Below are 14,933 nucleotides of genomic sequence, written 5' to 3'. Positions count from 1 at the left end.
GTAACCCAATACCAAGGCCCCACTTAGAGACTGGAGGGTGCAGGAAAATCGGATTAGCTTTAGCAGCCATGGTAAAGGACTATAGAAGCGTGTAGCAGAACTGGAGCAGTAGTCACCAGAGTACTTAGACCTAAGATCATAGTGAGATTTAAACGCAGACGGCATGACCCGAGTAACTTGCAGCTGCCGTCGCGCCCCCCCCCCTTGGAGGAGAGAGGGCACCTCTCTTTGACCTGACCTCGGTAGGGACAGGAAGAACACTGGCGGGAGGATGCAGGTAGGGGATTTTAACCTCTTCTTCCTGTGCCTGCAGAGGTCAAGGGGCATCCTCCAGGTAGGCCGTCATGGGGTACAAAGTGGAAAAGTGAGATTTTGGACCCCTGAGGGGTATGCAAGGCCAATCAGTTATCCTTTTATAGACTTCCATAGAGAATCTGTGGAAATATCTACTGATTTGCGTGTATGAGGCTTTAAAAAGCAATCGCTATTTTAACACACCCAAGTGAGTGTGTTAAGGAGGCATTGCACTCTCTCCAACTCGTGGTCCAATATCTACAAGGTTTTGACCATCTTATACCCCCAAAATATTGCTAAGGATCACTATCTGACCTAATTCCTATTAAAGTATATACACGTCTCCTCAGTCTCTTACTATCTACATTGTTGTTTTGTAAGATCTGTTCCTCTCTACCTGCATTTAAAACCCTTATGATTCAACAGCTCTCCAGACCTGCTGCCTAACACTGTCTATGTGGCAATGTGATGCGTTTTCCCTCCAGAGTAAAATATTTTGAGGCCATATTCACACAACAGAAATGGGCCACAAACTGGGGCATTTATCGGCGCATTTCAGCCAGGTTGATCTAAAAAGGGTGAATGGCCAGGCAGGAATAGGACCTGCAGCGTATTTTGCAGTGTGGCGAGAAAGTGTACTCAATGCAAAGTGCACAATGGACCCTTTTTATAGGAGAGGAGCAAGTCGCAATTTCACAGTCCCATCTATGGCCCTGTGCTTTAGGCCTAAATAGTGACCATATATTTCCCCTACTACTTCATGCATTGCTGGTTGTCCTCCTTTCTCTAAACTCTGGAAATCTGTGGCACTGCAAACGGCACCTCAAGTTGTCTGTATATGAAAACTTATGACAATGAACTAACCCATTCAATGATCCCTCCTGTCATGGGACCCTGGTGGTATGAGGAGGTTGCCCCCCCTCACCGTGGATTTCGTTTCTTGGTTTAGTGATCCTCTTCATGAATGTTCAGATTATACAGAAAACAAAAAGATCAAGTTTTAAAATAACTTTTAATTAAAGGTATTTGCAAAGGTAAAATATTAAAACGTAATAAAATCAAATAAGTTTCCTAATGAAGAGTCTAAAGCGTGGCATTAAAATTCAGTAAGACAAATAAGAAATGCAACCTCATTCTGCCATTGTACAGCATTTTACAGACAGACATAATAAATAGCTTTGCCCCCCTCCACAGAACTGTATGTACAACAGCAGGTGACAGTAGCTCAAAAAACCCCAGTCCCCATAAAAGGGGGGAAAAAGAGAAAATCGGACCCAAGTCTCTCAGGAGCAGCCCACAGTAAGGATTTCACATTGATAAAAAGCTGCTCGGCCTCCTACACTTACAAGGTCCGATAGCCATGTACCAGAGCTCCTCCCCAGTCTGTATGTGCTGTGTAAGGCAGCAAGATCACGGGGAAGGCTCCCAAGTCATGATCATTCATCTTCCATCATTAGCTCACAGGCTGAAAAGAAACAGGATCCCCATACAAAAAACACACAAAGAAATCAGAACTGAAGGGAGAATGCTGCAGACCCTCCAGTAGACAGGAGAGGGCTCCACTTCTAATTGAAAGCCAGTTTCTTGCATGATTTTAGGCACTAGACAAGGCAGTACAAATATGTAGCCCACCTCCCTTTAATCACCATTGCCAGCACCTCAGGATAGTAAAGCACTACAGGAGTAAGGCAGCCAGCTCTGGACAAGCGATGCAGTGATCTATAGGAATCAGGAGTAGATCAATGTCCCACCACACAGAACCCAAATTACGAGATCACACGAACGCCAGCGATGGAGCATTTAGCCGCACAGCCAACCATCAGATGAAGACGGAGCCAGAGATAAAGAGGGGAAGATATGGCAGACTTCAAGCAGACACTGGTTTGAACAACTTGGGGTGATCCCCTAATCATGGGCATCACATGGCTGACTGGGGTACAGGAAAGTGGCAGAGACAGGTAAAATATGTGTAAAGCAGGTACCTAGGAAGGCAGAGGTGCCAATGCCTCCAAATAAAAACACTTGGTACAATCTTGTGAAGTAAAACTTTCCAGAGGATCAAACTCTTATAATATGGAAAGAAGGGAATCAACCCATAAAAGAAAGGCTGCAAATGGCAGTCCATTGTCAGCTGTCACTTCTCTACCATGTAATGTTCCAGTCCCACAGGTTGATGCAGCGTTAGTCTCTTGTCACTGGTGTCGGGGAAGGGGGCAAGTCCTGTTCTTCAGATGTGGTTTTAAAAGGTTTTTAAACCAGTTTGTCTCATTTTTCTCTCATTTTTTGTTTAAAATCAAAGTCACTTGCCCCTTAAAAACCTTGGATGGTATCGGGGCTCACCACTCAGCATCACCAATGGCTTTGGAGAAGACAAAGTCACGACCATTGAGGTTCATGATTCCATCTTTGAGATGAAACTTCCACTTGTTTTTACTCCTGTGGATCTGAAGGGTGGAGAAAAATATGAAGATATTAGAATGGGATGCAGGCCATGTCTGCAGTAGAGCCAACTCTAACAACTAGCTGTCAAAAATAAAAAACATTCAGGGGAAGGCCTCTAAATGGTAATGGCAATAGGGCACCCAATTCTGACTTTCATTAACATCAGAGACGCCGTAAATTCCTTGTAAGTAGATTCTCCCAAAAGAAAACTTTGCTCCCAGCTACAATAGAGGGCACAGTCTGAAGCCAGCAGTAAGTAAGAGAAGGATCTTCTCTCTTCAGAAGACATAACTGCCATCTAGTGGCGTCAAATATCTGCACATTGTCATTTGGAAATACTTAGGAGATGATGTTAGATGCACAGCAGCTAAAATGTGACCTGAAATGTCTAAGGATCTGACATAACCCTTTGTTTTACTACTTTTACTTATTTTTTCCCAAAATGATATTTTGCATCTCCAGATTCTACAGCCTAACATTTATTCTGTTAAAATTGTGAAATCAAAGGCAGTCTGCAATTTTCATAAGCATTAAAATGGGGTACATGAGACTTTTAAAGATATTTTTATGCAACTGTGGAACATTTCCCACCCCACCTTAAAACTTTCATTGTGCAGAATAAATACTTTCCCCTTATATTAGTCATCATTTTGGCTATGAGAAAACCAAGAATAATTTCATTTTACATAATGTATATTTTATATACATACATAATATGTATATATTTGATTATAAGCAGAGTTTTTCCAGCACCATTTTTGTGGCCAAAAAACGAAAAACTCCACTTATACAGGGAAGATAATCAACTTTATGAATGTAAGACAACTCTGCACTCATCTCCCGGCAGTGACTGCGTACACTGTATGATGTGGCACTGGTGCCCTTTAATGACATCAGGGAGGATCGTACACAGTTCATTTTTTTTTTTTTTCAATCAACAGGAAAATGTGTGCTGCTGGACATTTCATTAAAGGAGGGGGGGGGGGCGTTGTTGGACTGTTTCTTTAAGTCTCCATTGCTTTGATGAGCTATTAATAAGGGTTGTTTCAAGCATTAAAGAAAAAAAAATGGAAATATGCAAATGTTTTCCAGGACTGGGCAAGGAAAACAATGCCTCTCTTTGCTACCTTAAAAGGCAGCTCCCTTAACATCATCTACCACACGGATGCAGTCCTTCTAAACCAAGCACAAATAACATGCTGGTGTGTGCCTACTGAAACAGGAACAGTTATTTTTGCTTCCAATAGCTTCGTTTATGAAAAAAAATAGGTTTTAAATAATTCTAATGAGTCTCAGGGGCTCCCATCACTGGAGTCCCCTTCTGGCTCTTTTATCTGTTAAATATTCACTACTCCATTCAGCACTTTTCTCTGCCTCTTCCTTTCCCTCCCCAGCCAGCTCTCTGCAATTCCCGTGCATGTGTGGCCGTCTACCGCATTGTGCTCTACGACCAACTCTGGCTGGGGAGGGAGGTGGCAGGCAAGACCAGACAGGAGCCTGGTCTTTTTTTTTTTTAAATCAAAAACTAAGCTATTATCAAAAACAGAGAATGGACTCCTTTTCAGGTGACACACCTGCTTGTAAATGTTCTGGTTTGGAAGCACTGCATCCATGTGGTAGATTACCTTTAAGCGAACACTTAACCACAATACTAATGGCAAGGGTCCAACTGCTGAGACCACCACCGATCACAGCAGGACTCCCAGCTTTCCAGAGAATGGGCATCTCAGTAATGCTGGAACAGAAGATCAAGCATGCACCCAGTTTCTCCAAAAACTGACTGTGGGAGCAGTTGAAGATAGCTGGACATAGTGTCCAGCTATTTACATCATACCCATACAATTGAATACAACAGGGCAAATGCTCATCATGCTGCTCCATCTATTAGGGAGAATGGGATTGACATTCTCTGAAGAGTGGGTACTCCTGTCCTTATGATTGCAGGGGTCCTAGAAGTTGGACCCTTACAATTAGCTAGATGTCCTCAATCCAGTGAATAACTGAAAACAAATACTTGGGACTAGCTTGTTAAATGCATCATCTAAGGAACCTGCAGCAGGCAATGGTGTGCCGATGGAAATCTTTAAGGACCAGTCCACTGTGCCATACATGTGCAGTGCAGGAAATTTGTGGATGTAACAGATGCTTTGGGTCACTTGCCAGAATCAGTGACTTGCGCCACTACAATGGCAGCTTACCTTATCATACTGGCAAACGACAACATTCTCTGTGTCAAAGAGCTCCTGACCTTCTTCATCACTCACATCATCCTCACTGTTCAGTGGCTCCTGTGGAAACATTTAACAAATTACTGAACCCAGCACTAGAATTATTGTCACCATTAGCAACAGACAGAAAAAAAAAAAAAAAGGCCAAAAGGAACAGTACTTTGGCCTTTGAAGGAGATTACCTCCTCTACTTGTCCATCTTCACCATCTTTCTCCTTGTCCTCCTCCTCTTCATCATCATAATCTTCATCTTCATCCTCATCTTCTTCAGAAGAAGTGTCTCCAGCCCCATCAACCTGTAGGACGAGAGGAGCTTGCTGCTGCCCCTGCTGGGGCTGTTGGGGATTCGCCACAGAGAGCTGTCCCTGTGCTGGCGCTTGAGGAGCAGCAACCGTGGTTGGTATGACTTGGGTCTTGTTGCCTGTGAAGAGAATCTGCTGAGGCTGTATGATGACTCCAGTCTGCTGAGAAAGGCCACCGGGCAAAGGTGCCAAAACCTAATAAAGCAAAGAAACCCCAAGGTAAATACCACATGAAAGCATCTCTACCACCCAACACTTTAGTAAGCCTCCTCACCTGCTGGATAACAGGGGCCTGCACCCCACCAGGCTGCATCTGGGGAATCACTTGCTGCTGCAAGACCATGGGCTGCTGAGGCTGGATGATATACTGGGCACCATTGGCAGCTCTGACCACCTGCAGTAGCTGACCTGTGGGAAATATTGCATGTTAACCAAACTAAAATCACAGCACATCTCTATATGTTCTCAGAACTACGACTGAGTACATCACATGTTCACCAATACTGTTGGTTCATGTAGAATATATTGTGCAAATTGAATTGCGTAGTAATGTTCCGATACACGGACGCCGTCTTTTTTATCTAGTAATTTTTGTTTATTTTTCAATACACATTATATTGCATTGCTGTAGTTCTGTGTGGATGTTAAACAGGAGTACATTATAATCCTAGTGTCTAAGACGTAGGATGAATTGTAGTGAACTCTACCCCTTCAATGATGATTAAACATAGCTGTGTAAGAACTTTACAATACCAAACACAATGGCATATAGGCAATAATTCCCACCAATATCCTACAGATTATGGGCCAATCAGAGCCATGTTCTCATCCAACACAAGACTACCTGACGAAGCTCCACTACTAAAAATGGCCCTTCGTGGTGAACAATGATTATAGGTCCACCATGGATATATTTCAGTAGTGACCCCAGTGGTCAAAAACATGTTAATATCAGCTTAGAACATCAAGAGGTAAGAAATGAGTGATGTTAGGAATTTATGCCAAATCTAACCTCTCCAAACCCTCTGTTACTACACAGCTGTTTAAACATAAGTAAAAAGTGTAACCTTAGCTGTACTACGGCTCCCCACCTATCATTTACAATAAGTCTATTCTTCTGTGATGAGGGCAAGGAGTCTTATCAGAACATGTAACCACAAGATGACCTTGTATCCCCCAAACTGGACACATGCCCACTTACTTCTTAATACTCACCAGAGTTGGTTATGAGCTGCTGTACAGGGGTGACGCCAGCAGGTAATGCAAGAGTAGCCGCGGTGGCTGCTGCACTCTGTAAAAGATGAGCAGCATTGTAGGAGTCACCATATAAAGTCCCCAAGCATAACTAAGAGCCACTAGCTCCTTGCCAAGTAACACCCTTCCCCTCCCCCCCCTCCCACTGAATGCCACACTGTACCATTCCTTGCGGAGCCATGTGCTGGATCAGCTTGGAATCATTGCTTGGGATTAGAACTTGCTGCTGTGAAGCTGAAATCACAAAACCAAATCAATGTTGCAATATGAACGATAAAACCGTGTGTACAGATCATGGTAGTGGTGGTGCTAAACCCCAAACCTTCTATGAGAAACAAACCAGCTATTCCTTTGTTACGTTTTATTTTATTTAAGTAAGGCGAATGACACCTAGAAGACTGACATTGTAGTCTTTCCAACCAATCCAGCTACAATGACGAGTACATGCCCAAAAACTGAGCGAGAACTATGAAAGTTGTCATACACAGTTGCATCCAGAGGTCGCACTAACATTTTTCCAGAAGGGTAATAATACTCCTCTCACAATTTGAGTATTTTTAACCCAGGAGGAGTACGAAATTTTCACTAATAAATGTATAACTCCCAGGCGTATATATAGTGTTGAGAAGTCTATTAATACAAAAGTTACAGCTCCTGTTTTCTGTGCTTAAAAGGGTTTTCCCAAAAATTCAAGTTAGGCCCTATCCACAGGATAGGGTCTAATTTGACTTCTCGGCAAAACCCCTTTAGTGCGCATTCACACCTTTTTTTATGCGTTTATGACATATCCAAAGGTTTCACATGTTGAAGTAACATTGCGTTTCAGCATATGCAATAGAAGCCTTTGGAATGCGTCAAAAACCCAACGCATCGTGTGAATGCGCCCTCGTATAGCAAGTATGAATTAAACGAGTGGTGCACGACATTTTTATGGTGTGTTCACACATGGCGTTTTCAAACACACAATGTTGACAGCAATGTAATTAGGCAAATTTCTTCTCAGCTGTTCTTATGTTAACACATCCATCAACGCAATTTTATTGCAAGTGTTTTGTAAACAAAATTTTGACAGCAATGTAATTGGGCAAATCTCTTCTTAGCTGTTGTGATGCGTTTGAAAACTTATGTAATAACCTCACCCTCAGGCTGCATTCACACTACCATATGGGGGACGTATGTACTACCCCAATAGATGGCAATGGCCGCACGGATACCGCTCCGTACACGGGAAAATGACATGTCTTTCCCTGTGTTACGGGCAGTACCCAATGCATTTCAAAGGAGAGGGGTAGGATCACCCCCTCCTCTCCATGGCACCGAACGCATGCCTACCCGGCTACGGCCTGGTGGGCATACGTTTGTGTGAATGCAGCCTTATTGTCTACAGAGCGGACTATAGCTGACGGCAGCCCCCAGACCAGTCTGGGGCTGATGCTGCTGAAATTTTATTTAATTTCTTTTCTGCGGTTTGGGAACATAACTTTTTTTTGTTTACAGGAGGCACATTTAGAGAGGAACACATAATATATGTGTTCCTTGCTTTACTCAAATATAGATCACATATAACAATGATCTAATGGTAAGAGCCCATTGGATCACTGTCATCAGTGATCTGTATACAGAGACATGCAGAGTGTGTGCATACAGCACCTTCCCTGCAGCCTCTCGCTGTATACAGGGGCTGCTGTGACAGGAGACCGATTTTAATTGGCCCCTGTCACAGTATACGATCGGGCTGTCACAGACAGCATGATCCTGTTACTGGCTGTGTGCACGATTGCACACAGATCAGGAGCACAGCTCCGGCAACAGATATCCCGGCCCACCCCTCGCTCGGCTCCTCCATCTCTCACCTATCTATCGGCGCCCCCCTCTGTCCTGCCTCCAGCCACTCAGCGCTGCGATCCTGCAGAGAATATCTTGCAGGATCGCAGCCGGCGCCATCACCGCTTGGAAGCGGCAGCTCACAGGAAAAGTCGCCAAGCGTATTAATACGCTTGATGATTTTTTGGGGGAGTAAATCAGTCTCTAAACACGACTATGACGCGTGTAGAGGAGTTATCGCGACCTCTGGTTGCATCTCAATAAATTAGATTAACAGCAAAAAGTTTTTCCACCGATTCAATTCAAAGAGTGAAATGCCTTATACGGAGTCATTAAAAACAAATAAACTCTTGAAAAAGTTAACTATGTTAATGTTGATTATGGCTTACACCCAAGGAAAACCCAAGAGTCATTTATAATTATATAACCATGTATAATTAGATTAGTGATACTGTGGTTAGTAAGCCAGGTATTGGTACTGGCAGTATGAACAGGTGCCAAGTCCTGCTGGAAAATAAAAATTCCATCTCCAAAAAGCTCGTCAGCAGAGGGAAGCATAAAGTTCACCAAAATGTAGACGGCTGCATTGACTTTGATCTTCACAACACAAAGAGGACCTACACCAGCAGATGACATGGCTCCCTAAACCATCACTGGTTTTGGATACTTCACACTAGACATCAAGCAGCTTGGATTGTGCCTCTCCACTCTTCCTCCAGACTCTGGGGCCTTGATTTCCAAATGAAATGCAAAATTTACTCTTACCAATGAGCAACAGCCCAGTTCTTTTTCTCCTTGGCCCAAGTCAGACACTTCTGTTGTCCATTTGTCAGAAGTGGCTTGACAAATGGAATGTGACACTTGTATCACGACATGGGGCATATCTGTGTGTGGAGGGTCTTGAAAAATTGTTGACTCGATTGTGCTCGATTTGCCAGCAAGCTCATCTATGGCTCTATGGGGTATTGCCAATCGATGAGACACCAATCCACACAAAGCTGGGTTAACACAACCTGGGCTTCCATAACACCTCAGCAGCGCCATCATCTGATTACCTCCATGCCAAGTATTGAGTGCATTTACTGTACACACTTTTGGCCACCATTTCTGAGTTCATTTTTTTTTTTTTAAATATATAAAATTCTAATTATTTGAGCTAATGACTCGGGTTTTCCTTAATCACCGACTAATGAACACTTGAAAAAGTTCACTCTGTTTGTAATGACTATATAATATGCAAGTTTCACTTTAATTAAATTACTGAAAATTAATTTTGTGCTGATATTCTAATTTATTAAGATGCACTTGTATGTTATTCTGGAAACAGTCCTTACACAGTTCTTACCTTGGTGGGCAGCTGGTATGAGGACTTGCTGTGTTGGCGCTTGGTGAGTGATGGTCTGTTGCTGGGGCTGATGCGCCTGTACATGGTGATGATGATGCTGCTGGTGCTGCTGCTGGGACTGGAGTAGAAGCTGCTGCTCTTCTGAGTGGAAGCCATCCACTGCCTTAGATTGCATCAATTTGTTCTCCCACAGCTGGAGGAGAGGAAAGCTGTCAAGACACGGGCACACAGGACGGGGCCAAGGGGATCAGATTAGGATACTTACTGTCTTTAGCTCCACCAGGACCTGCTCATCCACACCCTCGTCCAGAAACAACTCTCGCACATCATTAATTACGTCCTCAATAACGGAGCGGTATAGCTTAGGCTGCAACACAAGAGAACAGATTCAGACAGCCAGCAGATAGCTGTGTGCTCAGGGTGACTGGGCAACTAATATGGACACAACGTCGCAACATTAACCTCTTCACGCTCTACGCCATACAGGTGCTGAGGCTGTATGAAGAGGGCTCATAGGGCGAGTCCTCTTCATACAGAGGTGGGGGTTTGCTGCATAATGCAGCAAACACCCACCGCTCAGCCCACAATTAGTGCTACACCGATCACAGGTATTAACTCTTTCAATGCCGCTGGCAGCATTTTAAAGACAGGTTATGGGAGCCACCATCTTTGTTACAAGCGACGCTCCCTGGGTTGTCATTGGGGAGCCGCGATCAGTTGCCATGACAGCCTCTGGTCTCTGTCAGACCAGAAACTGCATGGCTTCTGAAGATTCATTATAATTATTAGTCATTGTAATATATAAAAAAAAAAAACCCCATTCAAATCGCCCCTAGAACTGAAAATGTCAATACTGTAAAATATTTATTTCCAGGTCTCAAAATGCACAAATTCTAAAACGGGTGGTGAACCCCATAACGGAAAATAGCGCAAATCTCCAAAACGCTCCTTTTACACATAAAAAAAGAAAAAAAAAAAAAAAGAAATTATAAAGTGATGAATAGGTTTCACAGTACTCCAATTGGTAACGAATGAACATGTCAGCTCATCTTGCAAGGAAATCACACCTCACACAGCTCTGTACACCATAGTATGAAAAAGTTGGCGTCAGAAGATGGTGAAACAATTTTTTTTTTTTTTAATTACACATTAGTTTAATTTTTGAAAAATGTATTAACCTATATAAATTTGGCATCACCGTGAAAGTTCTGAACCAAAGACTTGAGGAGATGTATCATTTGGAGCGCACAGTGAAAGTCGTAAAAACGGAGCCCACCAGTTTTCACCACATATGGATTTTTTATCAGCTTTTCAGTACACAAGATGGAGTAATAAATTACGACAGGAAGAAGTTATTTGTAAGGCAGAAAGTAAGCCCTCACACAGCTCTGTACACAGAAAAATGAAAAAGTTATGGGACTGTTGAAGGTGAAGAGCGAAAAACGGAAAAAAAAACCCTCATGCAGCAGTCTTAAGGGGTTAAACATCAGCATTCCATCCCTGTTCTAGCAGTTTTTAAAACATTTTTCATTACTCAGCATTACAACATAGCCACTTTCTGTCACTGACTAGAATCGGGTTTACAGGTGGTCCCCAACTTAAAGGAAACCTACCACTGCTGGCATGATAAAATCATGCGAGCAGACCACCTGGTAGGCTATTTAATACTGATGCCGGCACATACTTTAGTTAGGCACGGCGATCGTTAGTTTAGATTAAAAAATGTTTTACTTACCTATGAAACTATTCCTCCGGTGCTACCCCTACGTCATCTTCGGAAGGGAGATGTCTTCCGATCTTTAATTATTCACGCCTCCTTCATTGTAGCCGTTTCCTTCGGGTGCCGAGAGCCGTGACGTCACCAAGCTCTCGGCACCTATCGCGCATGCGCAGATACTAACTCTCACACAGCCGGACAGCGATAGGTGCCGAGAGCTTGGTGACGTCACGGCTCTCGGCACCCGAAGGAAACGGCTACAATGAAGGAGGCGTGAATAATTAAAGATCAAAAGACATCTCCCTTCCGAAGATGACGTAGGGGTAGCACCGGAGGAATATTTTCATAGGCAAGTAAAACATTTTTTTATCTAAACTAACGATCGCCGTGCCTAACTAAAGTATGTGCCGGCATCAGTATTAAATAGCCTACCAGGTGGTCTGCTCGCATGATTTTATCATGCCAGCAGTGGTAGGTTTCCTTTAAGAACAAGCGACTTACAGACGACCCCTAGTTACAAATGGGCCTCTGGTTATTGGCAACTTACTGAACTTCAGTCCAAGGCTACAATGATCAGCTGTAACAGTTATCAAAGGTGTCTGCAATTAAGAGGTTACTCCTGGTTCTTATGATAATTCAAAAGTTTGAAAAACCAACTGTCACAGAGACCAAAAAAATTTTGGCTGGGGTTACAATTATAAAATATACAGTTCCGACTTACATGCAAATTCAACTTAAGAACAAACCTACAGAATCTATCTATCTTGTACGTAACCCAGGGTCTGCCTGCATATCAAAAAGCTGACCAAGACCTGCTGATACAACAGAGTTTGTGACAATGGTATCCAGTCTGAACAATGCAGTAAAAGGGTTTTATATGACTACAAAAACATGGCTGCTTTTTTCTAAAACAGCAGTTGTCCATAGATGGTGTATCTAAATGAATAAAAGCCATGAATCCTGTGTGGCACCGTCTATGGAAGAAAGTGGCCACGTTTTCCCAATCCTGTATAACCCCTTTAAACACTTCAGCCACACAATATCTATTCTGTTGCAAGGTATTTGTGCAGGTAAAATACATAACTATAGAGGACTGGATATTAATACCTTTCACATATATAGCGCTACTTCTATATATCACCCTCTAAACAAGTGCCATTAGCTGTCAAGAAGTAAACTCCAAAGTGACAGCCGATATGGTGGAAGATCCTGTTGTCCCTGCAAACAGGTCCGACAGTGTGTTACAGAACCACCCAACTACCCATAAACGAAGTCCCCCTGTCAACAATATGGGTAAGGAACGGGGGAATCTGTTTCGATGTCTGTGATACCTTGACCAATACACAGCCTCCGCAGCTTTTTTTTTTTTTTTTGGTGGAAAATCTCCTTCATTTTGTGGCTGAAAGACATTTTAGATCATTGGAAGGGGAGGCTGCAGACCAAAAGTCTAGTTAGTTCTCAGCCGAAGCAGAGTCCCAAGTTTAATGACAGCTGAAGAAGCCCTAATGCTTTAACCAAGAGGTTTTGCAGCAGTCAGAACTCTCCTTCCACAAACAAGGACGGATATTAAAAAAAATAATAATAATAATATAAAAAAAATAATAAAAATCACTGAACTCTAAAGCTATGATCAGGTTTGGGTACACAGAACACTTATAAAATCATTATGCTTACACCGGTTACATGACCCCATGTAACCCTCCAGCCCGAGCCTCAGATCTTTTGTAGGTTATGCTCTATGGCTGCTGTACGCAGAGCTCTGTTCACCAGGGACTGCGCGCTGCACTATATATACAGGGGGGGAAGGGCAGTGACGTCAGCAGGGCTCATCCCCTCCCCCTGCACAGCTCAGTGTATATAGAGGCGGCCGGGGGATGAGGAGCAGCAGAAGAGAAACAATGTAGCCAGACAGTATTGCCATAGAACACAATGTAATATATGCCGCTTCTTACACTACAGACCATCACATTACACAACAGCACCTGGGGGTGAGGGAGGATGCCCCACTACTGCCCTGACAGAGGGGGCTCATGTGCCTCACCACAAAGACAAGGAAACAGAAGGGAGACTCTCCCCCAAATAACAGAGGAGCGTCACATATGGGGGAGAAGCCACTGTCCCATACCACTATAATAGACGGATCTCTGACACTGAAAAGGTGCTGTAGCCCCCACTCAATGATGGAGGGGGTTACAACTGGAGTGGGTTTAACTATCACCCCCCAAAGATACAGGGGATCTTCAAGTATGGGAGATTGCTGTCCAATACCCCTATAAGAAACAGATCCCTGACACTGAAGAGGTGCTGTACCCCCCCCCCCCCCATCTCAATGATGGACAGGGTTACAACTGGTGAGACTACCCACCCACATATGGGATCAGTGTCCCAAACCCCTATAATAGATGGATCCCTTACACTGAAGAGCTGCTATCCCCTTGCCCCCTTCCCAAACTATAGAGCGGAGCTTCAAATATGGGGGATTGCTGTCCTATACCCCTATAATAGATGGATCCCTCACACTGAAGAGGTGCTGTACCCCCCCCCCCCCACATCAATGATGGATGGGCTTAAAACTGAAGAGGGTCCATCTCCTTCCCCAATTATATAGCGGAGCTTCAAATATGGGGGGGGGGGGGGATCACTGTCCCAACCCCTATAATAGATGGATCCCCTACACTGAAAAATTGCTGTACCCCCCAGCCTAATGTCTTATTAAAGTGGGTGGGGGAAATAGCTATACACCCCACAGAGATTGATTAGCTAAAGCCTCTTAATAAAAGGGGGCGCCCTCCTAACACTCTGAATCTGGGGGTCACGCCTAGGAGACATTGATCAATACACTAAGAAGTCTGACCCAGATAGTGCAGGGAGCCAATACAGACAACCCGCAGGGGCAGAGTGAGCCCACCATATGTGTAATGGAGGAGCCCTCCCCCACACCCCGGCCCGCAGGACACCTAGAGCCGGCCAGTGCTGCCTACAGACACGGGGGACCCCTAATATCAGCCCACACACCCCAATCCCGTACACCGGGCTGTGTGGTGACACCCTGAGACGGTTCGTCCGGGGTGCGACCCCCTGGTGACCCGCAGCCTTATGGGGGCTTCGGGCTCTTACCACGGGGTTAGCGTTGGCCGCGGTCGCCATGTCCCGCAGTGAGCGCTCCCCTGCCCCCGGTGCTGCCTCCTCTCTCGGCCGCTGCTTCTCCTTTATATACCGACACCGAGCGCCGAGACGCAGCCAGCAGGTCATGGGGGGAGGTAAGTCTCACGAGAGGAGCGCGTCACTAGGGGCGGGGCGGAGTGGAGGATGCCGGGAGTTGTAGTCCCCACGCACAAGGTGAGCCGCATCTCTTAACCCTTGAGGTGCCATAGTAAAAGGGCGGCCGCGCAGGGCGGTGAGCAGTGGGGTTGTGGCTGAGGAGACGTGTGGAGAATTGCGCTTCTAGAGCGCTGGATACGTGACAACAATGTGTGTAGTGACCTCCCGCTCACCCGCTACATTGTAAGAGACTTTGTTTACGTCGG

The 14,933-nt window shown here is 44.5% G+C and overlaps 1 protein-coding gene across 1 annotated transcript; it reads right to left on the bottom strand.

Annotated features, from left to right (window-relative positions):
* Positions 1 to 1,287: 1,287 nt before the first annotated feature.
* Positions 1,288 to 14,692, bottom strand: GTF2A1 (general transcription factor IIA subunit 1). The gene is made up of 9 exons (XM_072116741.1): positions 14,524 to 14,692; positions 9,955 to 10,056; positions 9,690 to 9,882; positions 6,684 to 6,754; positions 6,482 to 6,557; positions 5,541 to 5,674; positions 5,147 to 5,461; positions 4,935 to 5,024; positions 1,288 to 2,738 (listed from the first exon to the last, which is right to left on the bottom strand). The coding sequence occupies exons 1-9, from the start codon at positions 14,656 to 14,658 to the stop codon at positions 2,631 to 2,633; spliced, it is 1,224 nt and encodes a 407-aa protein (XP_071972842.1). The 5' UTR covers positions 14,659 to 14,692; the 3' UTR covers positions 1,288 to 2,630.
* Positions 14,693 to 14,933: the final 241 nt, after the last annotated feature.

This window comes from Engystomops pustulosus, chromosome 7, assembly GCF_040894005.1.
Source record: "Engystomops pustulosus chromosome 7, aEngPut4.maternal, whole genome shotgun sequence".
Classification (NCBI taxonomy): Eukaryota; Metazoa; Chordata; class Amphibia; order Anura; family Leptodactylidae; genus Engystomops; species Engystomops pustulosus.
The sequence above is the reverse complement of the archived record's forward strand: the minus strand, read 5'-3'. Positions and strand labels throughout refer to the sequence as shown.